Source organism: Aspergillus niger, assembly GCF_000002855.4.
Source record: "Aspergillus niger supercontig An08".
Lineage (NCBI taxonomy): Eukaryota > Fungi > Ascomycota > Eurotiomycetes > Eurotiales > Aspergillaceae > Aspergillus > Aspergillus niger.
Genome location: NT_166524.1, coordinates 866923 through 891154, shown reverse-complemented (window position 1 = coordinate 891154; position 24232 = coordinate 866923). Strand labels below are relative to the sequence as shown.

General features: G+C 52.0%; 9 protein-coding genes across 9 annotated transcripts; 4 read left to right on the top strand and 5 right to left on the bottom strand.

The window, feature by feature from the left end:
- Positions 1-104: 104 nt before the first annotated feature.
- An08g03750 (uncharacterized protein) lies at positions 105-2196 on the bottom strand (the record flags this gene model as incomplete). Its single annotated transcript, XM_059748967.1, has 6 exons — positions 105-236; positions 320-1164; positions 1217-1583; positions 1657-1797; positions 1900-2027; positions 2079-2196. 6 exons carry the CDS (start codon positions 2194-2196, stop codon positions 105-107), a joined length of 1731 nt encoding a protein of 576 aa, XP_059603981.1.
- A 31-nt stretch (positions 2197-2227) lies between these two features.
- On the top strand, positions 2228-3413 carry An08g03740 (uncharacterized protein; the record flags this gene model as incomplete). The annotated part of the gene is made up of 2 exons (XM_001392454.1): positions 2228-2799; positions 2885-3413. The coding sequence occupies 2 exons, from the start codon at positions 2228-2230 to the stop codon at positions 3411-3413; spliced, it is 1101 nt and encodes a 366-aa protein (XP_001392491.1).
- A 716-nt stretch (positions 3414-4129) lies between these two features.
- Positions 4130-5239, top strand: An08g03730 (uncharacterized protein; the record flags this gene model as incomplete). The annotated part of the gene is made up of 3 exons (XM_001392453.1): positions 4130-4441; positions 4497-4714; positions 4801-5239. The coding sequence occupies 3 exons, from the start codon at positions 4130-4132 to the stop codon at positions 5237-5239; spliced, it is 969 nt and encodes a 322-aa protein (XP_001392490.1).
- A 793-nt stretch (positions 5240-6032) lies between these two features.
- Positions 6033-8035, top strand: An08g03720 (uncharacterized protein; the record flags this gene model as incomplete). Its single annotated transcript, XM_001392452.3, has 5 exons — positions 6033-6221; positions 6278-6365; positions 6422-6829; positions 6877-6967; positions 7012-8035. 5 exons carry the CDS (start codon positions 6033-6035, stop codon positions 8033-8035), a joined length of 1800 nt encoding a protein of 599 aa, XP_001392489.3.
- A 270-nt stretch (positions 8036-8305) lies between these two features.
- Positions 8306-10741, bottom strand: An08g03710 (uncharacterized protein; the record flags this gene model as incomplete). Its single annotated transcript, XM_001392451.3, has 1 exon — positions 8306-10741. The coding sequence occupies one exon, from the start codon at positions 10739-10741 to the stop codon at positions 8306-8308; it is 2436 nt and encodes an 811-aa protein (XP_001392488.1).
- A 1912-nt stretch (positions 10742-12653) lies between these two features.
- An08g03700 (uncharacterized protein) lies at positions 12654-13830 on the top strand (the record flags this gene model as incomplete). Its single annotated transcript, XM_059748966.1, has 4 exons — positions 12654-12656; positions 12704-13602; positions 13692-13698; positions 13825-13830. The coding sequence occupies 4 exons, from the start codon at positions 12654-12656 to the stop codon at positions 13828-13830; spliced, it is 915 nt and encodes a 304-aa protein (XP_059603980.1).
- Positions 13831-14346: 516 nt separating this feature from the next.
- An08g03690 (uncharacterized protein) lies at positions 14347-15241 on the bottom strand (the record flags this gene model as incomplete). Its single annotated transcript, XM_003188693.2, has 4 exons — positions 14347-14439; positions 14529-14594; positions 14677-14921; positions 15094-15241. The coding sequence occupies 4 exons, from the start codon at positions 15239-15241 to the stop codon at positions 14347-14349; spliced, it is 552 nt and encodes a 183-aa protein (XP_003188741.1).
- A 2132-nt stretch (positions 15242-17373) lies between these two features.
- Positions 17374-19474, bottom strand: An08g03680 (uncharacterized protein; the record flags this gene model as incomplete). The annotated part of the gene is made up of 7 exons (XM_001392448.3): positions 17374-17721; positions 17770-18156; positions 18217-18542; positions 18590-18703; positions 18751-19082; positions 19146-19174; positions 19232-19474. The coding sequence occupies 7 exons, from the start codon at positions 19472-19474 to the stop codon at positions 17374-17376; spliced, it is 1779 nt and encodes a 592-aa protein (XP_001392485.1).
- A 1758-nt stretch (positions 19475-21232) lies between these two features.
- On the bottom strand, positions 21233-23347 carry An08g03670 (uncharacterized protein; the record flags this gene model as incomplete). The annotated part of the gene is made up of 8 exons (XM_059748965.1): positions 21233-21407; positions 21457-21794; positions 21847-22041; positions 22135-22310; positions 22388-22499; positions 22580-22856; positions 22962-23067; positions 23164-23347. The coding sequence occupies 8 exons, from the start codon at positions 23345-23347 to the stop codon at positions 21233-21235; spliced, it is 1563 nt and encodes a 520-aa protein (XP_059603979.1).
- Positions 23348-24232: the final 885 nt, after the last annotated feature.

Sequence of the window (24232 nt, the reverse complement as noted above, 5' to 3'; positions counted from 1 at the left end):
TTGCGATTCGCTATCATTTTCCCTCAGCGGCACCTAATTAAATTACATTGACACGAACAACTTATTGCCAAAGTATTGCTTGAATTTCATTCGCCGCGAGCCCCCTAGCAGGGACTGAACTTGCTCCACTTCCGAATGTTGGCCCCATAAATATAGAACAAAAACGGGACAGGCACGAGGGCCGTGGACAGGAATCCGAGAAGGGACATGGCCCATGGTACTCCAAGATTATTGAACTAGGAGAATAGTGATTCAGTCAGTCCGGGAATGATGTGCGACGATTCGGTCAGCAGTGAAATGAAACTGGCCAAGGACATACCATATACGTAGCAAACAAAGGAAACCCCGCCCCCAGCAGACCTCGAAACATGGCGTTGGCCGAAATGGCCGAATTGGCGTTCATCTTGTACACATCGATCAAGTAATTTACGCCTTGCAAAAAGATCAAAAGGATACCACAGCCCATAAAGCCACCGGCGACCACCTGTGGCACCCAGATAATGTGCGGGTTCGACGTCCACGCAAACCAGAACATCCCGATCGGCAGCAGCACACTGCCCACCATCATGGGCACTAGCCGCTCCTCGGGCGCATTCTCCCCGTGCAGCTGCAGCTTTCGCTGCATCCGGGTCTTGGTATGCGCGATGACAATCACCACACCCACCAAAACCCCGATGGTGATGGCAAGGAAGGGCAGCGCCCCGACGCCCAGGTTCCAGCCACGCTGATGCTCGAAGGTGATCGGGTAGGCCTCGAAGCACAGATATAAGAACCCGTAGATAAAGCCCATATAGAGGGTTATCAGGGCGAGGATGGGCTCCTGGGACAGCATGAGGAACGGTTTGAAGATGTACACACGCCCGATCATCTGGAGGGTCATCTTCGGGCGCGGGGGAAGGACGTCGTGGAGGCCGCGTTTGTGCGCGCGTCGCGTCAGGAGAACGGCGCTGTAGGTCTCGGGGACAGTGAGGAAGTAGAGGAGGCCGAAGGACAGGCTGAGGATCACGACGAGCCATTGCGTCCAGCGCCAGCCGAGGTGGGGGGACATGGTCACGAAGCCCCCGACCAGGGGGCCTAGGACGGGGCCCAGGAAGGTTGCACTGGCGAATCCCGCGACGGCGATGCCACGAAAAAGCGGATCGTAGAGGTCGGCAAGGGATCCTCCTGCCTGAGTTGTGTGTTAGTGTTGTGTGTTGTGCTTCTGGGAGGAACAGACTCACAATTGCTAACGGGGCCGCGCCAAATACTCCGCAAATGAATCGACAGATGAATATAGTGGCCACATTCTTAGCAACTGCGACCGGGATAGAGAAAATGCCAAAGATGAAAATACCGAGACTGAGCGGATATTTACGACCGAGGACCTCAGAGGCTGGCCCAAAAGCCAAGGGTCCGAAGACGTAGCCCAGCACGAACAACGAAGTAGCAAGAATCGAAACCTCTTTCGAGATTCCAAATTCTGTCATTAAATGAAGACTGGCAGGACTGAGAATGGAAGAGGCAAAGGTAGAGAGGCAGGTCAAGATGGCGAGGTTAGCGGTGATATAGATCTTCTTGGCGGTGGTGAAGTTTCGTGGGTTATCCTGTGAACATACCAAGCAAAATTAACTATTTGATAACAGCTGGGGAAAAACATTCTGGCAGTAAAGCCTCTACCGGATCATTGATGCCATCCCAGCCAATTGTATGGGGGGTGTGTTTGACTGTCTGATCATTCTCTGCCTTCGGATCTCCTGCTGAGGCTTCTTCAGAGCTGGAGCACCAAACTTGGCCCTCCTGGACCGACTTGCTCTCGGACTGCATGCTTGGTCCTCAGGAGTAGACTCAATGGGCGATTGGGAGATAAGACTTCGGCAGAATTCATCCTGGAATCGATATCGACAGAAAGCAATGGCTTACAATGGGAGGGCACAGTTGCTTGACACCTTCAGCTTCGCCGTTCCGGAAGACCGAAAGGCCGAATTGCGAAGACGAGTTTAACATGGGGTCGGAGACTGACAGCCCTAACCCCTTATCTTCAGGCCCACCTGCACATGCATCTATTTAATGCCCGAAAGTCTTCCCCAAAGCACGATAACCACGGCCTTCGGTGGTTTTATTGCTTCTCATCCTTCCCCAACACGCGCAATCAACCACATGCCCACCATAAGTGCAATGGCCCTTCCAAAGGGCACTCGAGGCATGGGGAATGGCCATTGCAATCCACAATCACATCCACATCGCCAACATGCCCTCTGCCACACCCGTGATCCCATCCCAACAAACCGCTATCGTCGCTGAAGGCGCCGGCCAACTGAGCATCTATCACGATGCCCCAGTTCCCGCCCTCCAGCCCGATGTGGCTCTCGTCAAAACCGCCGCCGTGGCCATCAATCCAGTCGATGCGAAGATGCTCGACTACAGCCCTGTCCCGGGGGCCATCCACGGGTATGACTTCGCGGGCACCATCGTCGCCCTGGGGAGTGACACCCCGCCGCATCTGAAGGTCGGCGACCGGGTCGCAGGCTTCGTGCATGGCATGAACCCCCTCCTGCCTGACGTGGGCGCATTCGCCGAATACGTTGCCGCCTCTGCCGACCTGGTCCTCAAGCTCCCAGACACGATGAGTTTCGAGGAGGGCGCCTCGCTGGGGCTAGGGCTGTTCACCGCGGGTCTGGGTCTCTTCCAACATCTCCAGATCCCACTTTCTCTCACTCGTGAGCCGAGCCCGGAGGCTAGCTCACCTACAAAGGCAGACTTTGTCCTCGTTGCGGGTGGCAGTACTGCCACGGGAACCCGAGCACTGCAACTGCTGAAACTGTACGCTTAACCTTTGCCTCTGCTGCTCTGTCCTCCAATAGGGTACTTGTATAAAGCATAATACTAAGCCGTAAAAATGGGATAGAGCCGGCCTCCGCCCAGTAGCCACCTGCTCCCCCGCCCACTTCGACCTGGCCCGCCGCTTCGGCGCCGAAGCCGTCTTCGACTACCACGATCCTGACTGCGCCGCCGCCATCCGCGCCTACACGAAGAACACCCTCGCCTACGCGCTCGACTGCCTCGCCCTGGCGGAAACCACCCAGCTCTGCTACGGTGCTCTTGGCCGCGCGGGCGGGCGCTACGTCACCCTCGAGCCCTTCCGGGAGGCGATCGCCGCCCAACGCCCGCACACCGTCACCCCGTCCTGGTTGCTGGCGCTGACGATCTTCGGGCGCAAAGTTGCGTTGGATGGGGAGTATGGGCGAGAGGCAAATCCGGAGGACCGGGAGTTTGGGGCGCGGTTGACGGAGCAGGTGCAGGGGCTGTTGGATGAGGGGAAGGTGGATGTGCATCCGGTTAGGGTTATGGGTGGGGGGTGGCAGGGAGTGTTGGAGGGAGTGGATTTGGTGAGGCGGCAGACGGTTTCGGGGCACAAGTTGGTTTACGCAGTTTAATCTTACTTTGGTGGTGTTCTAGTTTGAGTCTGTGGTCTAGTCTAGGTTGAGAGGGAAGAAATTGATGATGTGGTTATTCTCCTTGAACGGAATTCTGAAATGCACTTGCTAATTGCTTATCTTTTTGATCTTTCTCTGTCCTAATCAGGGCCCATATCCTAGAAACGTTGTGATTTAGCGAACAGGGAAGGTAAGGTTACAGTCCACTGTGAAGGGCTTCATTCAATCTATTTGACGCAATTGTTGCTATACTCACAGCACATCAGAAATTCGATGTTCAGGGGATTGATTTTTTGTTCGGAGCAGCTTCTCTATCAAGAGTTCCCGCTTGCGAGCTAGATCATGAGACACGGATCGGAAGATCCCAGAGTCGGTGATTTCTCTTTGCGTTCGGTGATATATAACTATGCAGTAGTATCTTATCCTCGGCAGAGCTATTCGGTCCTTTAGTTGCATATCAACGTACTGCCGCTAGGCCCATTAAGCTATGTGCATAAACAATACTAAAAGAAACCGAATTACACCGAGGATCATGAGATAGCCCTGTACCTCCTAGTACTTCCTCTCTTAGGATAAGAAGCCACAATACTCAGTAGCTTTTGTAGAAGCAGCATTTAGACGCGACCCACTATATATCCTTGACGACTTTCAGACCATTCATTCCGGACTTTCCTCGTCTGGCCTCTCAGCCCGTAATTTTGATCAATTGAAAAAATATGACAGTCACCAAGATTGAAATCCCCACCATCGATCTGCGGGGATACTACGAGCCCACCTCCCCAACCAGTAAAGAGGAGGTGGTCGCGCAGGTCCGCGCCGCTTGTCTGGAACATGGCTTTTTCCAGATTGAGGGCCACGGGGTCTCGCTGGAAGTTCAGCGAAACATGCTGGCCGCATGCAAGACGTTCTTCGACTTGCCGACGGACCAGAAGGCGGAGCTCTCGCTGTATAAGAACACCTGGCGCCGCGGGTATGAGGGGTACGGAGAGCAGACGCCGCATCATGCCGTCTTGCCAGATCAGAAGGAGGTCTGCAATGCCTTCCTTTATCGCTTTCTGACTGACTGATACACTCCTACTGCAGGCATTCTTCGTCGGAAGGGATCTCCCCGAGGACCAGATCGGATTCCTGAAAGGACCCAACGTCTGGCCGGAGCAGGTCCCCACGAACCAGTTCCGTGGACCCGTCGAAGAGTACTTCGAAGCCCTGCTCAAGCTTGGGCACAGGGTCATGGAGGTCCTCGTCGTGGGCATGGGTCATCCTCCCAGTATCCTCGATTCCTTCACAGGCAACGCAGCAATGTGAGTCCGACCCGCCCCTCTCCATACTTGTCTGTTCACGTTCATTCAACCTGACGCCAATCGCTTTCCACTTCATCCATGCCCAGGTTCCTCAAACTCCTCCGCTACCCCGAACACACCTTCACTGACCCCAGGGTCTTCGGCTCCGGTGCGCACACCGACTACGGAGGCCTCACCATCCTGCTGCAGGACCCCGGAAAGCATGGTCTTGAGGTCTATCACGCCGCCACGGAACAGTGGATCCCCGTTCCCGCCGTTGAGGACCGATTCGTCATCAACCTGGGAGACATGGTGCAGCGCTGGACGGACGGGGAGTACAAGAGCAATCTCCACCGGGTGCTCAACAAGGCGAGTGGGGAGCGCTTCGCGGTGCCCGCCTTCTGGCATGGAGATTTGGAGGCGACGAACCCGCTGAATCCTAACGATACGAGCGGGGAGACGGTCCAGGATTTCATCCGGAAGAAGTTCTATCGGGACTATTCGCTACCGTTGGCAGAGGAGAAGGGGACTGCGGTTGCTGTTTAAGGGCGTGTTGGGTGGGAGATTTGGGGTAGTCTTGCAGTAGTGTATTGGAATGGAGGAAAACCTCGAGGGTTATTGCAAAGAGCGTTGAAAGCAAAATTTACTGCAATAAGAAGTCGGATTGATACTATGGATACTTGAGAGTATATCCACATTTACAGAGTAGTTTAGGGTCATACGAGACATGGTCATTACAACGGGGCTGGTATTCACAGAGGGCTCTAAGAATGACAGGCACATTGGCATGACTTTAGTCGCGCACTGTTTAGATGGGTCACATGATCAAGATGTATACGCTCAGAGGGAATTCTCAGGACACGCACTTTTGTGCTCAGCCCACGCTCCGGGCAGATCCTGACTAATCCTCACATGACAGAGCTAACCAGTGGGTCACTGGATCTCGACTCTTCATACTTCCACCATTCCACTAGTCCCATCTAGTTTGCTTCTCTTCTTATTATCGATCCCAGTTTCCAGGATCCGGGAATGCTCCGCTGCATCCTCAGTCACAAATTCCCCTAGCGGCCATGGTCCAAACTCAGGCTCCCGGAAAGTCGGTCCGCTTGGCTACCGCATGCACCGAGTGTCAGCGTCGGAAGCAGAAGGCAAGCATCCGAACCTATCATGAACCTCGAGCAGCTTGAGTACATGTACTAACACTACGGTATATAGTGCAGCCGGGAATGGCCCTGCAATCACTGCCAAGCACGAAGGATTGCTCATCTCTGTAAATTCACACCGAAAAAGGTGCTCAAGGCTAAGCCTGTCTGTAATGATCCAAGGTCCGCTCAAGTAGATGCCTCGATTGTCGTATTTCACTGTTGACACTCGCAGGGCCATAGATGTGTCACTGAGCGACAATGGACAAAGCCTTACAGAAGCTCCGGGCTCAGTCGTGTCGGGCATCGCCACCGGGGATGATTTCCGCATGCTGGGATACCTCCCCGATAGCGATGATCAACTTGCAAATGGCGCTGAGCAATCTGTAAGACTGCAAGTTCGTCTAGCATTGGCCATATGCTAAAGTACTTTTGTATACAGCAATCAGCTGCATTATCACCCTCCCAAGGACTCGTATCGCCCGAATTGGAAAAAGCAATTCGCACTATTCCCCCAAAACCTTATACAGGTAAATGTGGCGACGGCTCTTCGTGATAGCCTGCTTACTTGTGCGACTTGTGCCAGATACCCTGGTGCAGTACTTTCTGAGTGAGATGAATGACCAGTACTATTGCCTTTACCCACCGACTTTTTCGCACGACTATGCGACGTGGTGGTCAGGGAAAGCCAATGGCCAGTCATTGACACCCGCCTTTACAGCCCTGCTGCTGCATGTTTGCGCCTGCGCTGTTCTCTACCTGGATGTCGAGACGCGACAGCAACTGGAGAGTGATTTGGGCGAAAATTATGCCAGTCTTTCCGAGCAGTACCATCGTACTGCCAAGCAGCTCAGCAACGCCATTGGACCAGGAAAAGGCGGATTGACACAAGTACAGCAACTCTTCCTTGGTGCAATATGGTACAAGACCGAAGCATTATTTGTCGAGTCATGGCACGCCTTGGGGGCTGCAATTCACGAAGCCCAAGAACTAGGTCAGTGTCCTCGTACATCTAGCCAGTCGGATACTGATCCGGAATAGGAATGCATCGTAGCTCCTCCAAAGCAAAGGTGTCTGAATTCGAACGGGAGATGCGAAGACGGATATGGTGTCTTCTTTACACCTGGGACTGGTAAGTCCACTACCCTTTTACAGTGTCTCACACTAACCCTACAGGCAAATGTCGCTCCTTCTATCACGACCATTCATNATCAACAGCAGCTGCTGTTCCCTCGAGCTACCCAACCTACGACTCGAGACACCAAACACAGAAGCAAATACCCCCTCCCCAGTAACATCCATATCCCTCCAATGCCAACTAGGACAAAGAATCTCCACAATCCCCGGAGTAATGAGCGGCATCCTATTACCCAACCAAGCAATCGCCATCCAACAAGAAGTCACCCGATGGACTGAAACCTTCCCACCAATCTTCCACCTCACGGCCCCCGACACCACCTACGACCACACCCACACCTACATACCAATGCAACGCCACCAACTCCACGCCCTAGCCCACATGGTCACCTTCATGCCCCTCAAACCCTGTCTCACCATCAACCCCACCACCCATACACCCAACCTCGAAAAATCCCTTCAACCCACTGCAGTATCCTGCGCCTTGAACCTAATGCTCTCAGCCCAGCAACTCCTCTCGCATCTTCTCCCCGCAAATGGCAAATTCCACTTTGCGCCGTTTCTGATGTTCGACACGGCTGCGTACCTCTGCTCTGCTCTTATCCATGACAAACATCGAGACCTTCCCCAGCGGGATAAGGTACTCGAGTGCATATCTCTAGCCCTAAGTACATTGAAAGATGTCGCCAGAACGGCCAAAACAGGCGCTACTTGCTATGCTGTCCTTGCGAAGATTGTGGGTAATATACCTCTCTCTGCCCAGGAGAGGGAAGTGATTTGGGCGCAGAGGTCTCCTGCTACAACGTCTACCACTGATATTATTGATGATGCGGGCCGTTCTTCGTCTGACGATAATATTACAAGTCAACAGGATAATGGTATGGTTTCGTCAGTGCCGGGAGGGCTCGGTTCATCTGGAATAACACCTGACATGCACGCGTCTGCCGGTGGACTAGGACTAGATGGTATCCCTAGCATGGATCTGGATTTAGATCTGAGTGATCTGAATCAGATTTGGGATTGGGATAATCTTGGTTTAGATTTGGATATATCTGGTTTTTAAAGAAGTCTTATGTTCTGGGTATACAGACTAATGCACAGCCAATATATCAGTCGGTCCCATGTAGTTTTCATTACCTGCTAGATTCTGATTCGCCCTACCACTTTACTGCAATGTCCTCAACAATTTAGTGTAAATACTATTTCATATACCATACATACATAACCTTTAGCCTATCCATCATATACATACATTCATTAATCATTTAGTCCAGAGTCCCAACGCCATTCGCCACATATTTACTATGCATGTAAACCATCCATCATCAACAAATCACTCATCCCCCCTCTCCTCCCCATCGTCAATAATCATCTCCACCTCCTTAACTGGATGCAACAGCATCGGCGGCAAACACATTCTCCCCTCGCCCGCCAACTCCGCCTGCTCACCCCCCTCATTATCAACCTTATACCCCAGCCAACGTTTCCACAAGTTCGGTGCAAAGCCAGCAGAATAGAACCATGTCGAGCCGCGGAAATTGTGTTCCCTATCGCCAAAGACAGACGTGCGGGCACCACCAGACGCACCGTTCCGGCCAGCATTGAACACCGATTCAAGGTACTGAGTCGGCCAGCGGCGGTCAATGTACACCGAGTGGGGCACGTAGACGGCCTTAAATCCGTGATGAAGGGCTGTAGTGGCGGGCCACATTTCGGAGAACATGGTGTGGCGCTTGTGGATGGTTTCGTGGTGCATGGTTTGGAGGAGTTTATTGGAGAGACGGGAGGCGGTGATGATGGAGGCGCGGCGGGGAGGAAGGGGGCCGGTGGAGCGGTCGTAGCCGGTGACGTCGTCGCGGAGGGGCCAGGTTGTGCCTTCGGGGTCGAAGAGGGGGTTGAAGACGATGAGGTCGGCTTCTTCGTCGACGCCCCATTCGTAACGGTCTTTGTCGATCGTGGTGGGTGGGATGCCTTCCGAGGGGACTTCCAGGATGTCAGGTTCGTTGGGTCGTTCGGGGCCCCAGATTGGCTTGTCGCCTTGTTGTTGCTGTTGCGCTTTCAGGGTCTCCGGGGTGTGTTCTTGACCGGGTCGAGAGGCGCTGGCGGCACTCCAGAGGTTGTTGGGGCTGTTGGTGCCGATGTCGGTCTGCACGCGGACCATCTGCCGGAAGTCTTCCCAGGTGCCGTGCACCGAGGGGATGTAGAATCGGGCGTTCCGCTCCCAGAGGCCCTTGCGTGGCTGGGCTCGTGCCCAGTTGATGACCTTGTCGAAGAGGTGGTACCAGTGGCCGGTGTATCGGGCGTCCATCTCCCAGTTCCAGTAGTAGTCGTATCCGGGGTGCTGGTGCGCAAAGTATTGCATGGGCATGTAGGTGCTGCGGTATACGCCATGCACGGATAGTCCGCGGGCCCAGTTCTCTTCCAGACCAGGGTACATGAGATTCATCTGCCGTTCGGACCAGAGGGTAGCCATGCCGCGGAATTCAGCTGGCAGGGCCTCGCTCAGCACATGCTCGTAGACCTCGTCGTCAGCCCAAATCTGGAGAGTTTCGTCCCGGACCTGGACGAGGAAATGAATGGTGTATTCGCCGCCGGAAAGCAGTGACAGCTCAGAGATGAGGGCTCGCAGATACAGAATGTCGTCTGGCGTGTAGTGGAAATCATGCCACGTGCGGATCACGAACGCTGTCCGAGGTAGATGGGACTTTCCATCAGACTGTGCCTTGTCCTGAGGCGCCTGCTTGGTGTCTGGCGCACCCACAGACATAGTACGGAAGCGGTCGGACTGGGATGCAGGGAGATCGCGGAACCGATGACTGTTCGAGGCCAAGCATCGATTCTGCGCAGCTGCCCAGTCAACTCGACGAAAGTCAACTGGCGGGACGTCGTCCCAGACACGCTCCGAGCCTTCACGATCGCCTTCGAGGCCCGCGCCGATACCACCCTTTCGTACACTGTAGCCTAGACCGTAAGGACCCAGACGTCCAAAACGGTCAAAGCAAACGTCGTCTTTAATACCGATCATCTCGTTGGAGCCCATGATAGCATCTGGAAACCCACGAGGTACACCGGGATAGTGATGCACCAGAGGGATCCGTAGGGTCTCGTCCTCATCAAGGAAGCAATCACGCTTCTCACCGTACTTTTCGATATATTCCGTAGACGAGTAGTCGGGATACGGATTGAAGATAGAGCTCGAGAATGGCAATGTCTCATCCCGGGCTTGAATGACGGTATCATTCGCAACATTCTCGGTTTCGATGCCCAAAACTTCCAGGTTGTCATTGGGGTACTCTGGCACCTGCTCGCTTCGCGATACCAGGGACCGGATACCGCCATGGTAGCGTTTCAGGAAAGGGAAACTCTCCCATTGTGCCGGCTTTGCGGCAGGCTTGGGTAACGGAACATTGACGCGAGTGACAGCTGAGAGGAAGGTAAAGCGGAACAATGTGCAGATGAACAAGACCAGGAAGGCCAGTAGCGCGAGACAGAGCCATCTCATGATCCGATTAGGTATGCGATAACCTGCCCTACTACGGGACCGTCGCGCGGGGGTCACAGGCGCTCTGTTCAGCATGGGGCGATAGGAAGCCACCGAGGAGGAGCTTGCCGAGTCATCTTCACTGTCCGAATCATACGAGCTGTAGCTATCACGACGGTAGTGGCGCCTCGGCCTCGATGGTTGCTTCTCAATGTCGACGACATCGCGGCTGTCGCTCGAATAGGGCGATGATGCATCGACCTGATACCTCTTCGAACGGGCAGGCATGGCGGGGATCTATGCTCGCATAGAAAGGAGAAAATGGTAGCGACGTCAGAGGTATGCGAGTGGATCAGGCGATCAATAGAACGGCATCGAGCTTCGGGGAGAAAAGAATGCTCAGCAGTCGACTTGTTTCCGAATTAGTATGCAATTGCTGCAGCGAGTATACACTCGGGATGACTGGGCCCGGGAATGGGCGTGCGACTGTTGCGCACGTCTGCGATGGTCTGCTTGTTAGAGTGGTATACCACTACTATAATAGCAGTGAATACAAACAAACCAGTACCAGCCGCAAAAACCCCAGGGTAACCACGGATCAAGGGCAGTGGATCCCAAACAAGTTAACAGGAGATAATGGCGAGAGCAAACCTGTCTCAACCTCGATATCAACAAAACAGTGAGCTGCCGACAGGCAACGGCATAGCGAGCTGTTTGGTAGATCGGCCAGGAAGCGTTGCCCAAGGGACGGCCGTGCTGATGCACTAGTCCGGCAGGACGGCTTGGCGCAAGGCCTCGAGGTTGTCTTAAATCGGTAAGGCGCCATGAGTGGCTGTTAAGGAAGGACGTGGTGATGCTGCTCACTATGTAGAGTAGAAGCACTCTGAAAATCAGCCATGATGAAGTTGCCTTCATCAAATCATCCGGATATCCAAAGGGAGTCTCATTTGGGATGGAATGTCTCGTGCTGTCCACATGCGGTTAGAGGCATTGACAATTATAGTCTAGTCCAGTATAGGCATATTATCGCCTGAGGCATAACTGTGACTGAATCAGGCCAACAAAAGCAACCACCACAACGAGAAGACAAGAACAACAGGAAGTACAACGACCAGGCAGAAACCACGCACAAGGATAGGCCTCCCTCGTGCCTTCTCCATTGATCTGCAAGGTGCATACGCATTATCTTCCTGATCCGACGCTGGCCGCCTCACCTGGACTACACTCGATCTCTAGGAATGACCATTTTCCCGCAATTCATCGGCAATGGCGGTGAAATCACTCTTCAATTGTCAAATTGACCCAATATAACTGACAACACAATCGTGAATCTCCAGCAGGATCGATCCGAGCCCCTTTCCGTAAGAAAGAAAGAAAAGCAAGCACCGAGTCCAGCATGACCCTACCCACGGGCCCACAATTTTACCCCGGCTTTCTCTCCACATGCTTAGAGTCCAACTTACATTCCACCGCCAGCCATGAAAGCCTAACAAAGACCAAGCCTAAGCCCATCGTGCAAGAATGTGCTGGACTGGGAGCACCGCCTCGTGATGGAAACCTCCAAAGGGATAGGAAAAGTCACCCGCTGACTGGGTCGGCATGCCGTTGCTGACCGATGGACACTGCGGAAACTAACTCGCTAATCAATATTTGCTTTATTTTAGTTCCCGAGATCACTCCCATTGGAATAGCTGTCGTCATACATCACAGTGACGACGATCCATCTCGTGTTCCAAGATCGCATGATGGCCACCCTTTAAATCGCACACGGAATGGTGGCACTTGATTGCTGTCCCCTATAAACGGAGACCAACCTTCTTTGTCGCCTTTACAGCTTTCGCCTCGCGGTACTTGCGGTGTGTGATGCAACGGTGATGATTGGCCCACCTGTCCATGCACGCTGCACCAAGCAGGTTCAAATTCTTGATCAGGAGGTCTCGATGCCCCGACGGATAGCACGGATTGCTTCCCCGGCCATTCAATATCAACTGGGTCAGTCCAGTATCGTGGCACCTGCGGTCTTGATGCCGATGACTAACTATAAAACTAGGAAGTGAATCACATACTCCCGGAGCTATGCAGCTTTCCCGTCTCGAAGTCAATTGAATTGGAATCTATACCACTCGTCCATACCCTTCTTCCCACCCAAGCAGCACCAGACTTCACCACATAGGGCAGGGTAAATCAAGAATTGACGACAATGGTCCGTACCTCCTTGCTACCCAAAACACTTCAATTAACACCAAACAGGAAGACCCGACAACCAACCATACCTACAGTCCACCCCTAGACAGCATTTTCCTCCTCCTGCCAATCCTCCTCCTACCAACCATATTCCTCCTCCACCGTATCCACAAAGACTACCAAGCCTTCCTCGCCCTCGGCCCCGGCGGCACTCCCTCGACCCCAACAGGCTACCTCCGCATCTGCCTCCTTCGGCTCTTCACAATCAGGGACCCCTTCGAACCACCCTCCCTTCCACTGACCCTCCTCCCCAAGACCGGCCTCCTAAACACCAGCAGCCTCCCCCAACGCCATGGCCCGCGCCCCACCGTCGCGGGAATCGCTCCCCAGCGCCAAATGACCCAAAAAGCCAATCCAGCCATGTACGAGACCCTCTCCCACGAGATCCAGCACCTCGTATCCCAAAACCCCGAGGCCCTCTACGAAGGGACCTCGTGTTTCGAAAAACATAGCACGGGCATGTTCTGCTCTAGCACCGACACACCCACTAGCACCCAGCAACAAGGTGGAGGCACACTCAAAGACCGCGACATCTCCTCACTGATGATGTCCCGCAACCAACAATGGCGTCATCGCCGCACCTGCAACGGAGAAGTGTGCCACGCGCATCCCAGCGACGGAAGTCTGCATCTAACGCTGCATCCGGCGGACGTGAAAGTTGTGATTGAACGGGGCTGGGGCCAGCGGCATCCATTGACGCGAGAGAGCTGGTGGTGGTGTTATTTGAGGACCGTGCCGACGGGGTTCGTCATGATATATGCGCCGAGAAATCAAGAAGAGTTGGAATGTGTCTTGAAGATTATACGTGCTGCTGCGTGGTGGGTGAGCGGAGAGGAATTGGTGCAGCAGAAGACGCAGAAGCGGGAGGGTGGAATTGTTCGTCGTCAAGTTGTGGAGGGATGCAGGTGAGGCTAATGAGCATATATATTCATATATATACACTGTATATACACGGTAGTATAGTATATCAGTTCACATATATATAGTATAGCAGAAAGATAGTAAGTAGTATGGAATAATTGGAATGGGGGATGTGGGATGTGGTAATGTGATGTTGTTGATGGACGCATGGAAAAGCGGAGGAATCTGAAAGATGGATAGACTGCACTCGATAATACTAGTCATAGTCATAGTCATAGTCATGTTATATTTATAAAAATGTTATCACAACTCACTAAAGTGAAATAAAAACCGGCCACTACATGCACTCGTTCTACATTCTCATTCTCATTCTCGGGCCAAAATGCATCACAGCCCAGTCCATGCATACACTGCCTTCCTTTTGTCCATTTTGTCTCTTGTTTCCGTTCCTTCCCTTATTCTGCTCCGAGCACGAGGTCGAGTCGAGAGGACAGGGGAGGTAAGGAAACAGCATGCGGTTGAGAAGCATCAAGGCAGAGAAGAAGTCGTAAAAAAAAAGAAGAATCGGGCGGCGCCAGGGTGACAAAAGAGATGATAAAAAAAAGTAAAAGCTAATAGCATAGAGGAATGAAGAGCCGTTAGAGAACATACAAGAACCACCAAGTTTAGCAAGCATAATCCCTTTCCCCTACACGAGGTGACTTTGCCGGCCCCGGTTCCCCATCCAGCATCCGCAACTCCCAGGTTCACAAACTTCCAGGTATTCTTCCACTCATTAGATGATCAGTTTAGTCGCGGTTCGTTTTCCGCAGCGTCTCAGCAAGCCACTCCAGACCCTCGTACAGACCGTCACCAGTCGTGGCGCAGGTGGATTGGATGTACTAGAAAAGGGAAGCAAGCGCGTTAGTTGGGGTTCGATCCTCGGGAATAGACACCTCAGGTGTCGACATGCGAGGGGGGTATAACTTACCCAGGGACGGCGGGTGAGGCTCTGCAGACCAAGCTGCTGAGTGATCTCGGCAGGGCTCATGGCGTTCTAGAAGAAAAAGAAATCACACGGTCAATATCCATTGTTTCGGCCCCCACATTGTTGCACAAGAAGTGGATTTCAAGCATACCGGCAAATCTTGCTTGTTGGCGAACACCAGGAGAAGGGCGTCACGGAGTTCATCCTCGTTCAACATGCGCTGCAACTCCTCACGGGCCTCGACGATACGGTCACGGTCATTGCTGTCGACAACGAAAATGATACCCTGGGTGTTCTGGAAGTAGTGTCTCCAGAGAGGACGGATCTTGTCCTGACCACCGACGTCCCAGACGGTGAACTGAATGTTCTTGTATTCGACGGTCTCGACGTTGAAACCTGCACAGCACAGAACAACACCAGTCAGTTTTGTGTTCTCTCATCGTGAATTGATTTGCGTTCCATGTTCGATATCATTCCGTTCCGGTATTGAGCCAAGCCTAACAACTGATCGATGCCAAGTTCTGCTGTGTCTGGACCGAGGAGAGGGAGGAGGAAGAGGAGGACTGACCAATCGTGGGGATGGTGGTGACAATTTCACCCAGCTTGAGCTTGTACAGGATGGTGGTTTTACCGGCGGCATCGAGACCGACCATCAGAATACGCATCTCCTTGCGGCCCCATAGGCGGTCGAACAACTTGGAGAAAGTGAGACCCATGACGGCGGTTGCGTGAGATTCAGAGGTCTAGGGATGAGAATGCGATGTTAGAATCAATCTGACCAAGAGAGTCCAGGATGTGCGAGATCCACACCGCACGGTCGGGGAGGAGAGAGGTCAGAGAGAGAGGGTCAAGCGATAGATCACAGACCTAGTGGCGTCGGGCAAAGGAGGGGGAAAGTATAGTATAAGGGTAAAAGGGCAAGTGGTATGACGGATGGAATGGAGTGGTGGACGAGGGGCGAAGGTAATCAGGTTAAGGTAGTCACGCCGGGGAAACACGGCGGGCAGGACAAATCAGGGGGAGAAAGCGGTGGCCGTTAAGGAAAGGAGAGGAAGGAAATAGAGGTGTGTGATCGGGTGACAAAATGGCGAGGAAGCAGCCGGGGGGAAAGAGAGGGGGGGAAGAGGGAGAGGGAGAGAGAGGGAGAGGGAGAGGGAGTTGAAGGGGATATAGGCAAGACTTACCAGGTTGCAGTTGAAGCTGGAGAAAGAGAGAGGGAGGGAGAAAGAGGAAGAGTGGAAGGCGTGGATACGAGACAAGACAAGAACAAGCTGGAGATAGTGAGGGAGGGATCAGTCAGTCAGTCAGTCAGTTCAGTCAGTCAGTCAGAGTCCGTCAGTCAGGTTCAGGTCTTTTTTCCCTTGCCGTACGCCAGAAGACGGTTTTTTTGACGAGGTGGTGGGATTTTTGGGTCGAGAAATTCAGCCGCTCGGCGTAGCTTCCGTCACTAACGAAACCAGCTGGTAAAAAATACCAAGTATGTATTATATTCTCATTTACGAAGACGTCTTCTACAGAACTACAATGCAAACGAGACATGCCATTGAAGACAGAACGAGTATCTAGATTTAATAGAATGATAGTAATAGAGTTCACAACTATACCTAATACCATCCAACAGACACACACCGTCTAAACGGAGGCTCTCGTGTGTCCTCCTGCTCAAGACTGCGGCTCCCGAAAGGAAAGAAGAGGACACGGTGTTTCCCGTCAATGGATTCCCGGTTGATACCAATCAAGCAATCCCTGTTGCTGCCTCGAGATCGGCTTACCCACGAAACAAGTCCGTACCGTTTTTACGCCAAATGGAACGGGCTTCACATCGTTGCCTATCCTCATGTCGCCCACAACGGTCTAATGCTGCTACCCGTTCACAGCCTCTTTGCTTTGCTCAATATACTCGCCTGCCTAGTATCTGTCTCCTTCCTTTGCCCCCCTGGGCCCCTCTTGGTTCCGAGGAAAGGTCCAGACACCCGGATCGGTGCCCACTCCGAGTCCTGATAGGTTCCCGAACAAGGCTTTCTGGGTACCCCGTCCCAGTGGATCGCCTTCGGTGGCACTACTATGGGGTGGAAGTCAAGAAGGGTTGTTACTTGTTCGATGTCTTGTGCTCATGTCTTGTCTTTCCTAATTTCACTTGAACATTGGGGAAATTGATGAGGACTATCCCAGGGTAAATTCCGTAATTCGATAGCCATCGCACTAATCACTCCCTTACGCAGATTGACGAATCGTCTCACGCGCATAAAGTACGCCGTTGCGTTAAACACTTGGGTTCGTGCAAGCCCTCGGAACCCACAGGGGCCACTTTCAGCTCACTACGCGTCATGCTATTATTCATCCCTCGTGCCAGATAAGCAAGCGATCCTCATAGCAACGGGCCATTGCCGCATCACCCCGTGTCTCCTAGAAGCGTGTCATTTGCAATTCCTCGTATCACGGATTTCCATAGTTGTTCGAGGCCATGCCGTCATGGCTCGTGCTGCTGGTGTGGGCCTTCAGGAGAATAATTGCGAGAGCATGTGGTAGGGTCTTGATGGACCCTGATTTGGATGGGGCAAATGCACCCGATAGGTAACATCCCTCTGGCCAAACAGATCACATAGCAACGGCTTGTCAGGAGCCATTCGAAACGTGCACTGCGGAATAAAGTAGCAGCAGTGGAGTAGACATGTGACTGGTCTCCTGGCTGAGATTCATGGCATCGGATGGTCTTTGCATAGTCTTGCGGTGCCTGTAAGTTGTAATCTGTTCACCTACGTGCAGAGCTGTGCATTATAAAGCAGTTCTATGCATTCTGAAGGCTGGGTATCTCTTATTGCAGTGTATAAATCTCAACGCATCAGGATCAACGACTCGTGCCGCCCGGTGTCTCGTTTCTACGATGGGAGACTCGGTCTCTCGACATGCGGAAGAAGCTTCGGGATAACGATTGGTAGATTGTCTTGCCTTCCACGGTGTCGCTGGCATATCCGAAAATCCAGAGCAGCACCATGGACAGGAACATAATCACACCAAAGCTGACCCAGTACTGATTGATCGTATATTCGCCCTTGACGTTGCGGAGTTCGGTGGAGAAGTAGCCAGTCATCAGACTGACAGGTAAAAACAGGATGGTCACTTTTGCAAGTAGAATCGTGATCCGTGTCAGTTTCTCAACAGCTTGTGAGTCTTTCAGGGCAATCAAGTTGAAGTTCTATCAACCGGTCAGCATATCCCTTTATTTAGGGATGGGCAAACCTACAAGGAAAGTGAGGTTTTCCTTCTCTGTCAGACAGCTCTCAATCTCCGACAGGCAATATAGCTTGATTCGATCGAGCAGTCTTTCGAACCGAGCTACAGCAGGTGGGCTCAACTGGACCCCTACGTCGGCATCTGGGGTCAAAAGGCTAAAACTCTCCCTCGTCGAGCGGCGGGTTTCTCCCACATCATTCTCTGCAAAGCTTTGACCCATTGCCATGGGAAGGCGATTTGACCGGGCCTCATCACGCAGTAGACGCTGTCTCTGCAGTATACGCATCATTATAAGCTCGTAACTCTGGTAGAGACGTCTCAGGACGGCCAACTGTCTACCCAGCCGATGTAATTCGTGGACAAGGTCAACCTCCGGTTTCGATAACATGTCTTGCCTCTGGACAATGTCAGCGTATTCTTGTGAGAAGATACAGAGCCATTGCTACCATGAACTTACAAGTCTGTTAAGCGATACCCCATATTTATGTTCGCGTTGCGCAACAAGGGCATACGATGAAACCCAGTCGTCGAAAATATAATAGAACAACAAGCTCGGACCATCTTCTTGCCTGATGCTCACCTGTTCTGGACCACCCTCCAGAAACGGCCTCACTCGAATAGTAACCAACGAGTCGCTTTCCGACGAGGCAAAGTGCTGCTTCGAGACACCCGCAAAAATGAGCTGGATGTTTCTGCGGACTACGCCGAGTACAGCTTGCAATTCCTTCTCCGATGGTCCAGATAGACCAGGAAACGGATTCTCCTGCATGCAAATGACCGTCCCTTGACATATCAGCACAAATGCCCTTGCCACCAGTAGCATAACTTACCATCATGGCACAAGATTAACCAAGTCCATAGTCGTTTCCCATCCGGCAACTCTCTCCCATTATGCTGGTCAGTTTGAGGAATCACGAACAGCGAATTGTACCCGACACAGGTATCTAGACTCGCGTTAGTGCTGCCTCAATGAGTTAAGGAATATGCATACACTGTGCACCATAATCCACAGAGCAAAAGTGCCAAATTTGATCAATGACGTTGCCAAACGTAATACCTCTGAATGCCGCTAGTGCCGCAATTTCTTCTGGATGTCTCAGGTTTTGCAAGGCATTTCCCTCCACATCATCCGGACGAGAACGGCGCGAGCGGTCGAGATCATTCGAGCGAAAGTTATTCCTTTGTGGCTCAGGAGGCACAGGAGGCTTTGACGGGCGTTCCACCGGGTCCGTACACATCAACCCCTGCAGCCGCTCCGAGACACCATAGTGGTTTGTGAGGGTCTTGATCAAATCCTTCTGTTGCTCCGGAGCCCAGATATTACTAGATAGACAAGTCAGCGATCAATCCCTAGCAACGAAAACAATAGTAAAAGCCAGAACCTACATCCACCTCGTACCAAAACACTTCGGTTTCTAAGCCTTGTCAGCATTCCAAATCATATGCGCAATGACCCATTCAACAACACATACAGGTTTCCGCAACAGCGCCGCAACATCACCTTGATCCAGATTCACAGCACACCAAGCATCATCATTACCGAAGTCCAGCACAAAATTACGCGTCTGAGAATCTTTCAAGAGTTTCAAATACGCCTTGAGATTAATTTCGTCGTCGATGTCGCAGAACGCCTTTTGCAAATTCGGTCTGGATTTGAAGCCGGCGTAGTATTCCTGGGGTGTTTGGAAGGTAATTGAGCGGACGACGTCGGACATGCTTTGAATTCGGCTGTGCGTGTTGGCAAGATGTGGCAATGTATACTAGTGGAAGTTTAGAAATTGAATAATGGAATAAGTCCGAAACTCAATGCACACAACACAGGAAGGTTAAGAACAGAAGACGAAAGACAAGGCTGCAGGGCGCTTCTAAATAATCAAAAAAAGGGCGCATAGCCATCGACCCTGTAGGTATAGTCTAGCCCCAGTCAGCCCAGACCAGCCGTGCAGGGTGCATGACCGAAATCATTCGAAGGGCTGAGAGAGATCGCTCATAGTCAGTTGCCGCGGGGGGGAGGAGAGCTAGTCACTAGTAGAGGGCGGGGATTGGTGCATCGCAGCTGGCTGAGTTGCCCGTGATACACGGGGACGGCGCGACGATCCATCACAAGCGCCCTTCTGCCCCCAAAGCTGAATGCTCGAGAAGGTTTGAGATTAGCGCCCGTGTGACAGGCACCAATCATGAGCACCGGGGAGTTGCATAGTACTAAGTATTCGTGCATTGCTGCGCCATGATATGGACATTTTCCACTCTCGGAGAATGACGCAGGTGCTTTTGCTACTGCGTAAGTACTAGGCAAGGAGCGCTATCGGATAAGCAAGCGCTTTTTTTATACTAGACGCAGGGTCAGGGTCTGTAGACTGGGGATGGGTTGTTCCTTTGGAGGGTTGATGGTGGTGATGATTCTGGCATGAGGGATATATCTTGTAATTATTGTCATTGTTGTATTATTCTTTTTCGTTTGAAGAGACAATAAATTGGGACAATCAGGCTACTTTGTTCAGGAATAGAATGAGTGCATTCTCAACGGTAAGAGTTGTATCCGAACTTGCATGTCTCAGCCACATTGAGTGGCTTATACTTTGCAGGCATCGTCGGAGCCGAACCATGGATGCCTAATGGAAAGGTACACCAACCGGGATCTTGTATCTGTTGTTACCTAAACATTGCTAGGATCAAAAGGAAATCCAACTGCCGACAAATAGGATGTGTGGTCGACCATATGTAGGAGACAGTGGCAGTGCATAGGACGATGGTTAACCAACGTTGGGAATTCCATACAACTATCTTACACCCCCACTTCAACAATGCTTTCTCAGCCCTCCGGCGAGAACCTCAACGACACCCTCAAATCTATCTTCGAGACTAGACGTCATGTCTCTTGGAAAATAGAGCATCAGACATACGCTGCCTCTAACTATCTTTACAGATTTTTATGGAGCTGTCATGAACGTTAGCGCCCGTGACCCACCCACTTTCTATAATTGGGTCCGTGCCCAAGTGGGTGGATTGCTATAGACCATCTGATTCTATCAAGTGTCTCTGGGGCTGTTGATCCTTGGACAGTAAACTGGTTAGCATCTCTCCTTTTGTCAAGGACGTATGTTTCTGTGTCCTTTGATTTGTATCAGCAGAATATGATGGCAAAATGATTATATTATCTATCAAGCATTCGTAACTATAGACAAGAAAAAGGGACAAAAACCGCAGTATAGCCATGTCTATCCTAGCGGCGTTTCCACATTTGAGTGACCACCCAAATTTCGTGGAAAGAATATGTTGAATATAAATATTCGTGCATCCTGTATCCCGTCCCTAGAGGATACCGCACCCCATCAACAAGATTTTTGTTAAACTCTGACAGACGGCCAGACTCTAAATCGCTTATGCTATCGCTGGAACGATCATCGCTTGCTATCTCAAACAGATCCGAGGGAGGTACATAGTCGGGCAGGCAGTATATACGGTCACATTGATTAGGCCTCCTGAGCCCATCGTTGCTCCCGGAGGGGCATCTCTTCGTTTGCCTGGATCCGCGACCCGTCTACCTCCCGGCGCCATGCGTAGTATTCGCCGAGACGCACCTCGGCGTAGGATGCATAGTCGAAGTCGATCTGTGAGATTTGGGCTTGGATGAGTGACCACACGCCCCTGTTTGAATTAGCAGTAGTCTAATGAAATGCAAGTGAGGGGGCAATACCAGTAGAGGCCGGGAATGCCTCGGAACCGATCGACATCTTCGTAGAGTCGGTCGACAATCTCTGCTTGAGATGACTCTGGGATACCTTTGTGGTGGCTGTAACTCTTGACATATTCGGTCAAGAACTCGCGGCGCACAGAGCGGGTAGGCAGCATGTTGTAGTCGCAGTCATAACCGCCCCATTCGGCAAAGTGGTTGACGATGTCGAAGGCAGCAGGGGAGGGGGTGGCATATTCGTAGTCGATGAAGTTGACAACAGCCGTTTCGTCTTCCGAAGAGGCGCTTTCGGGCAACACGATGACGTTGGCGCAGAGAAGGTCACAGTGAGAGAAAACCAACTAATGTGAGGTTAAATAGTCGTTCCGTATAAGAGGGACTAGCGCTACGTACTCCACCATCGCCTAGGCCCTTTCCATCGTCTAGCTCGCTGACAACCCGCTCCAGCTCCTTTTGCAGACTAAGTCTCCGCTGGCGCTGCTCCTCCGTGTTCGTGGGAAGAGCAAGGATCCATTTCTGGAGGACACTCCACATGCTCGGCCCAGGCTGCTTTGGGGTGATCACGGAGATATCCTCGTGCTTCAACTTCTGGCAGTGTGCCGTGGCCACATCTACATGTTGCATCAGGGACACATCCTCGGCGGGCATTAGCGGAGCGGCAGCTCCCTTGATGGGCAACACCGCATGCCACTGCGCAAGTCTCCTGGCCACGCCACGCCAGATACAAGGCGTGGCAAGATCCTCCGGGCTGGCTGGGCGGCCACGGAGGAACCGGTACAGGAGACCATTGTTAAAGCGCGCCAGAAGAGGAGGGGCTAATCCATGGCTGGCAAGAAGAGCATGAGAGCTCGTTTCTCCTATAGGTGAAGCATCTACTCAGCATGTGTCGCAATGGGCAGAGAGGAGGGGCAAGTAGTGACCCCGGGTGGCATACTTTCGCGGTCTATGAGGATTTCTGTGTGGTTACCGTACGCTCGCATCAGTACTGCTTCTTGGTCTATCTGCTCCTCGGTCAAGCCGGGCTTGCGGTTGATAATTTTAAGAAGCTGAAGCCACGTTAGTCCCATAGAATGGCGGTGTTGCCTTACAGCGGGCACCGACGAAGAGAACATTGCGAGGAACACACAGTATTGGTGATGCCATCCGTGAACCGGACAAACTCAATCTTGTTGTCCGAACCCTCCCAGTGTGGGTTGAGTGTCAAAATGAGCCTCAGCGCGGAAGCATGAGAATCGGCATGATTGTATGATAAGGGAATGTGACGGAGAGGCTTGCGGTTTTCTGAATGCATTATGGCGGTTCTGGGAGAATCCAAGGGGTTGAAAGGAAGGGAAGGGGAAAAAAAAGTTGGCGGTGATCGATCAATACGCGACAGTCGACCAGGGTCTAGCCGTTCTAGAACTCTTCCACGCAAAAGTCAGCCACACGAAGCAAGCGGTTTGCTATTGGCATGATAAGGCATAGCCTTTGGATTAAAGCACACATATAGAGCAAGGGTACCCACGTACCTACTAAAAAGTGATAGACAGAACAGAAGAGATTTGCTTTTCCCGTGTGGTCCGTGAGCCGTCTGAAAAGGGGTGATTACGAGTACAGATTGACCGGCAATTGATACTCTCAGAGGCAAGCGCTAGAGAAATGACGAAGAGGAAGAAGAACAGGAGAGGAGGAGGAGAAGATGTCGCCGCTGGTCTCGTGCCAGCGACTTACTGATTGGAAGGCGGCGGCGGGCCCTGAACCCCTCCTTTTCCGCCTTCTGAGGATTGCACCGCAGCCAACCAACTGGCTGGCCATCCGCTGAGATGACGCCAGTGTTACCCCTCCGCTCAATAAGGCATGAAGACTCGTGAGAGTAAGCTTCAGAGGGCTGAATATTGGGTTCACGGCCTGACATTGTAGGCCCTCCGTGATACTGGCTATCTTGGAAAGTTTGGCCGGCGACATCAGGGGTCAGGGGTGTTGTTGAGCGGGTATGATAACAGCGTATTGATCGCTACAATACAGAACATTCATACGCAACAAGATAAGATTGCAAGTCGGAACTCATTCCTGCTACTCACTTGGTAGTAGAATGACAGGTTTGGAAGGAGGTTATATAGTGGGTAATAGTATACGATACTGTAGTAGTACTTTGTACCAATTCAGACCATATCTACCACTGCATATTTAATCACAGCATCCAAGCAAGTAGATGCTTATATTCCGCATATTGCACACATTTCTCAACGAGCTTGCTACGCAGAATTCCCTCCCTGCGCATACATCTCGAAGATGGCTAAACCATTATATCCTTTGCAAGAAACACCCTAACCTCATCCATCCTACACATCAATGTCATCCACATGACAAAGTAAACATAGACATACTCCGTCCACATAATACTCCGTATCAAACAAACCCAAACCCCAATACCAAGATAAAATACACACCCCACCTCCCTCACCGATAGATCCCAATCTGAATCACATGTGATTTTCCCCCCCTCCTCAACCACCCACCCTCTTAACATCACATGATCCTCCCAAACCCCAACCCTACCCCTTCCCACCTCGTCACCCACTAGCCTCTAGCGTCCCCACCCAGCCACCCCTACATAAACCCCCCCCTATCCGCGGCCGCCCCCCCTTCGGCCTCCCTTTTTTTTCTTTTCTTTCTTCATCATCAGTAGCGGTTTACTTTTACCTAAAGTTAATAGTAAATCTTACCGGGGCTCCGTCACCGTACGGCTCGCTGAGGGTTATCTTGTGTGGGATTTTTCTCTATGGGTTTCTCCTCCGTT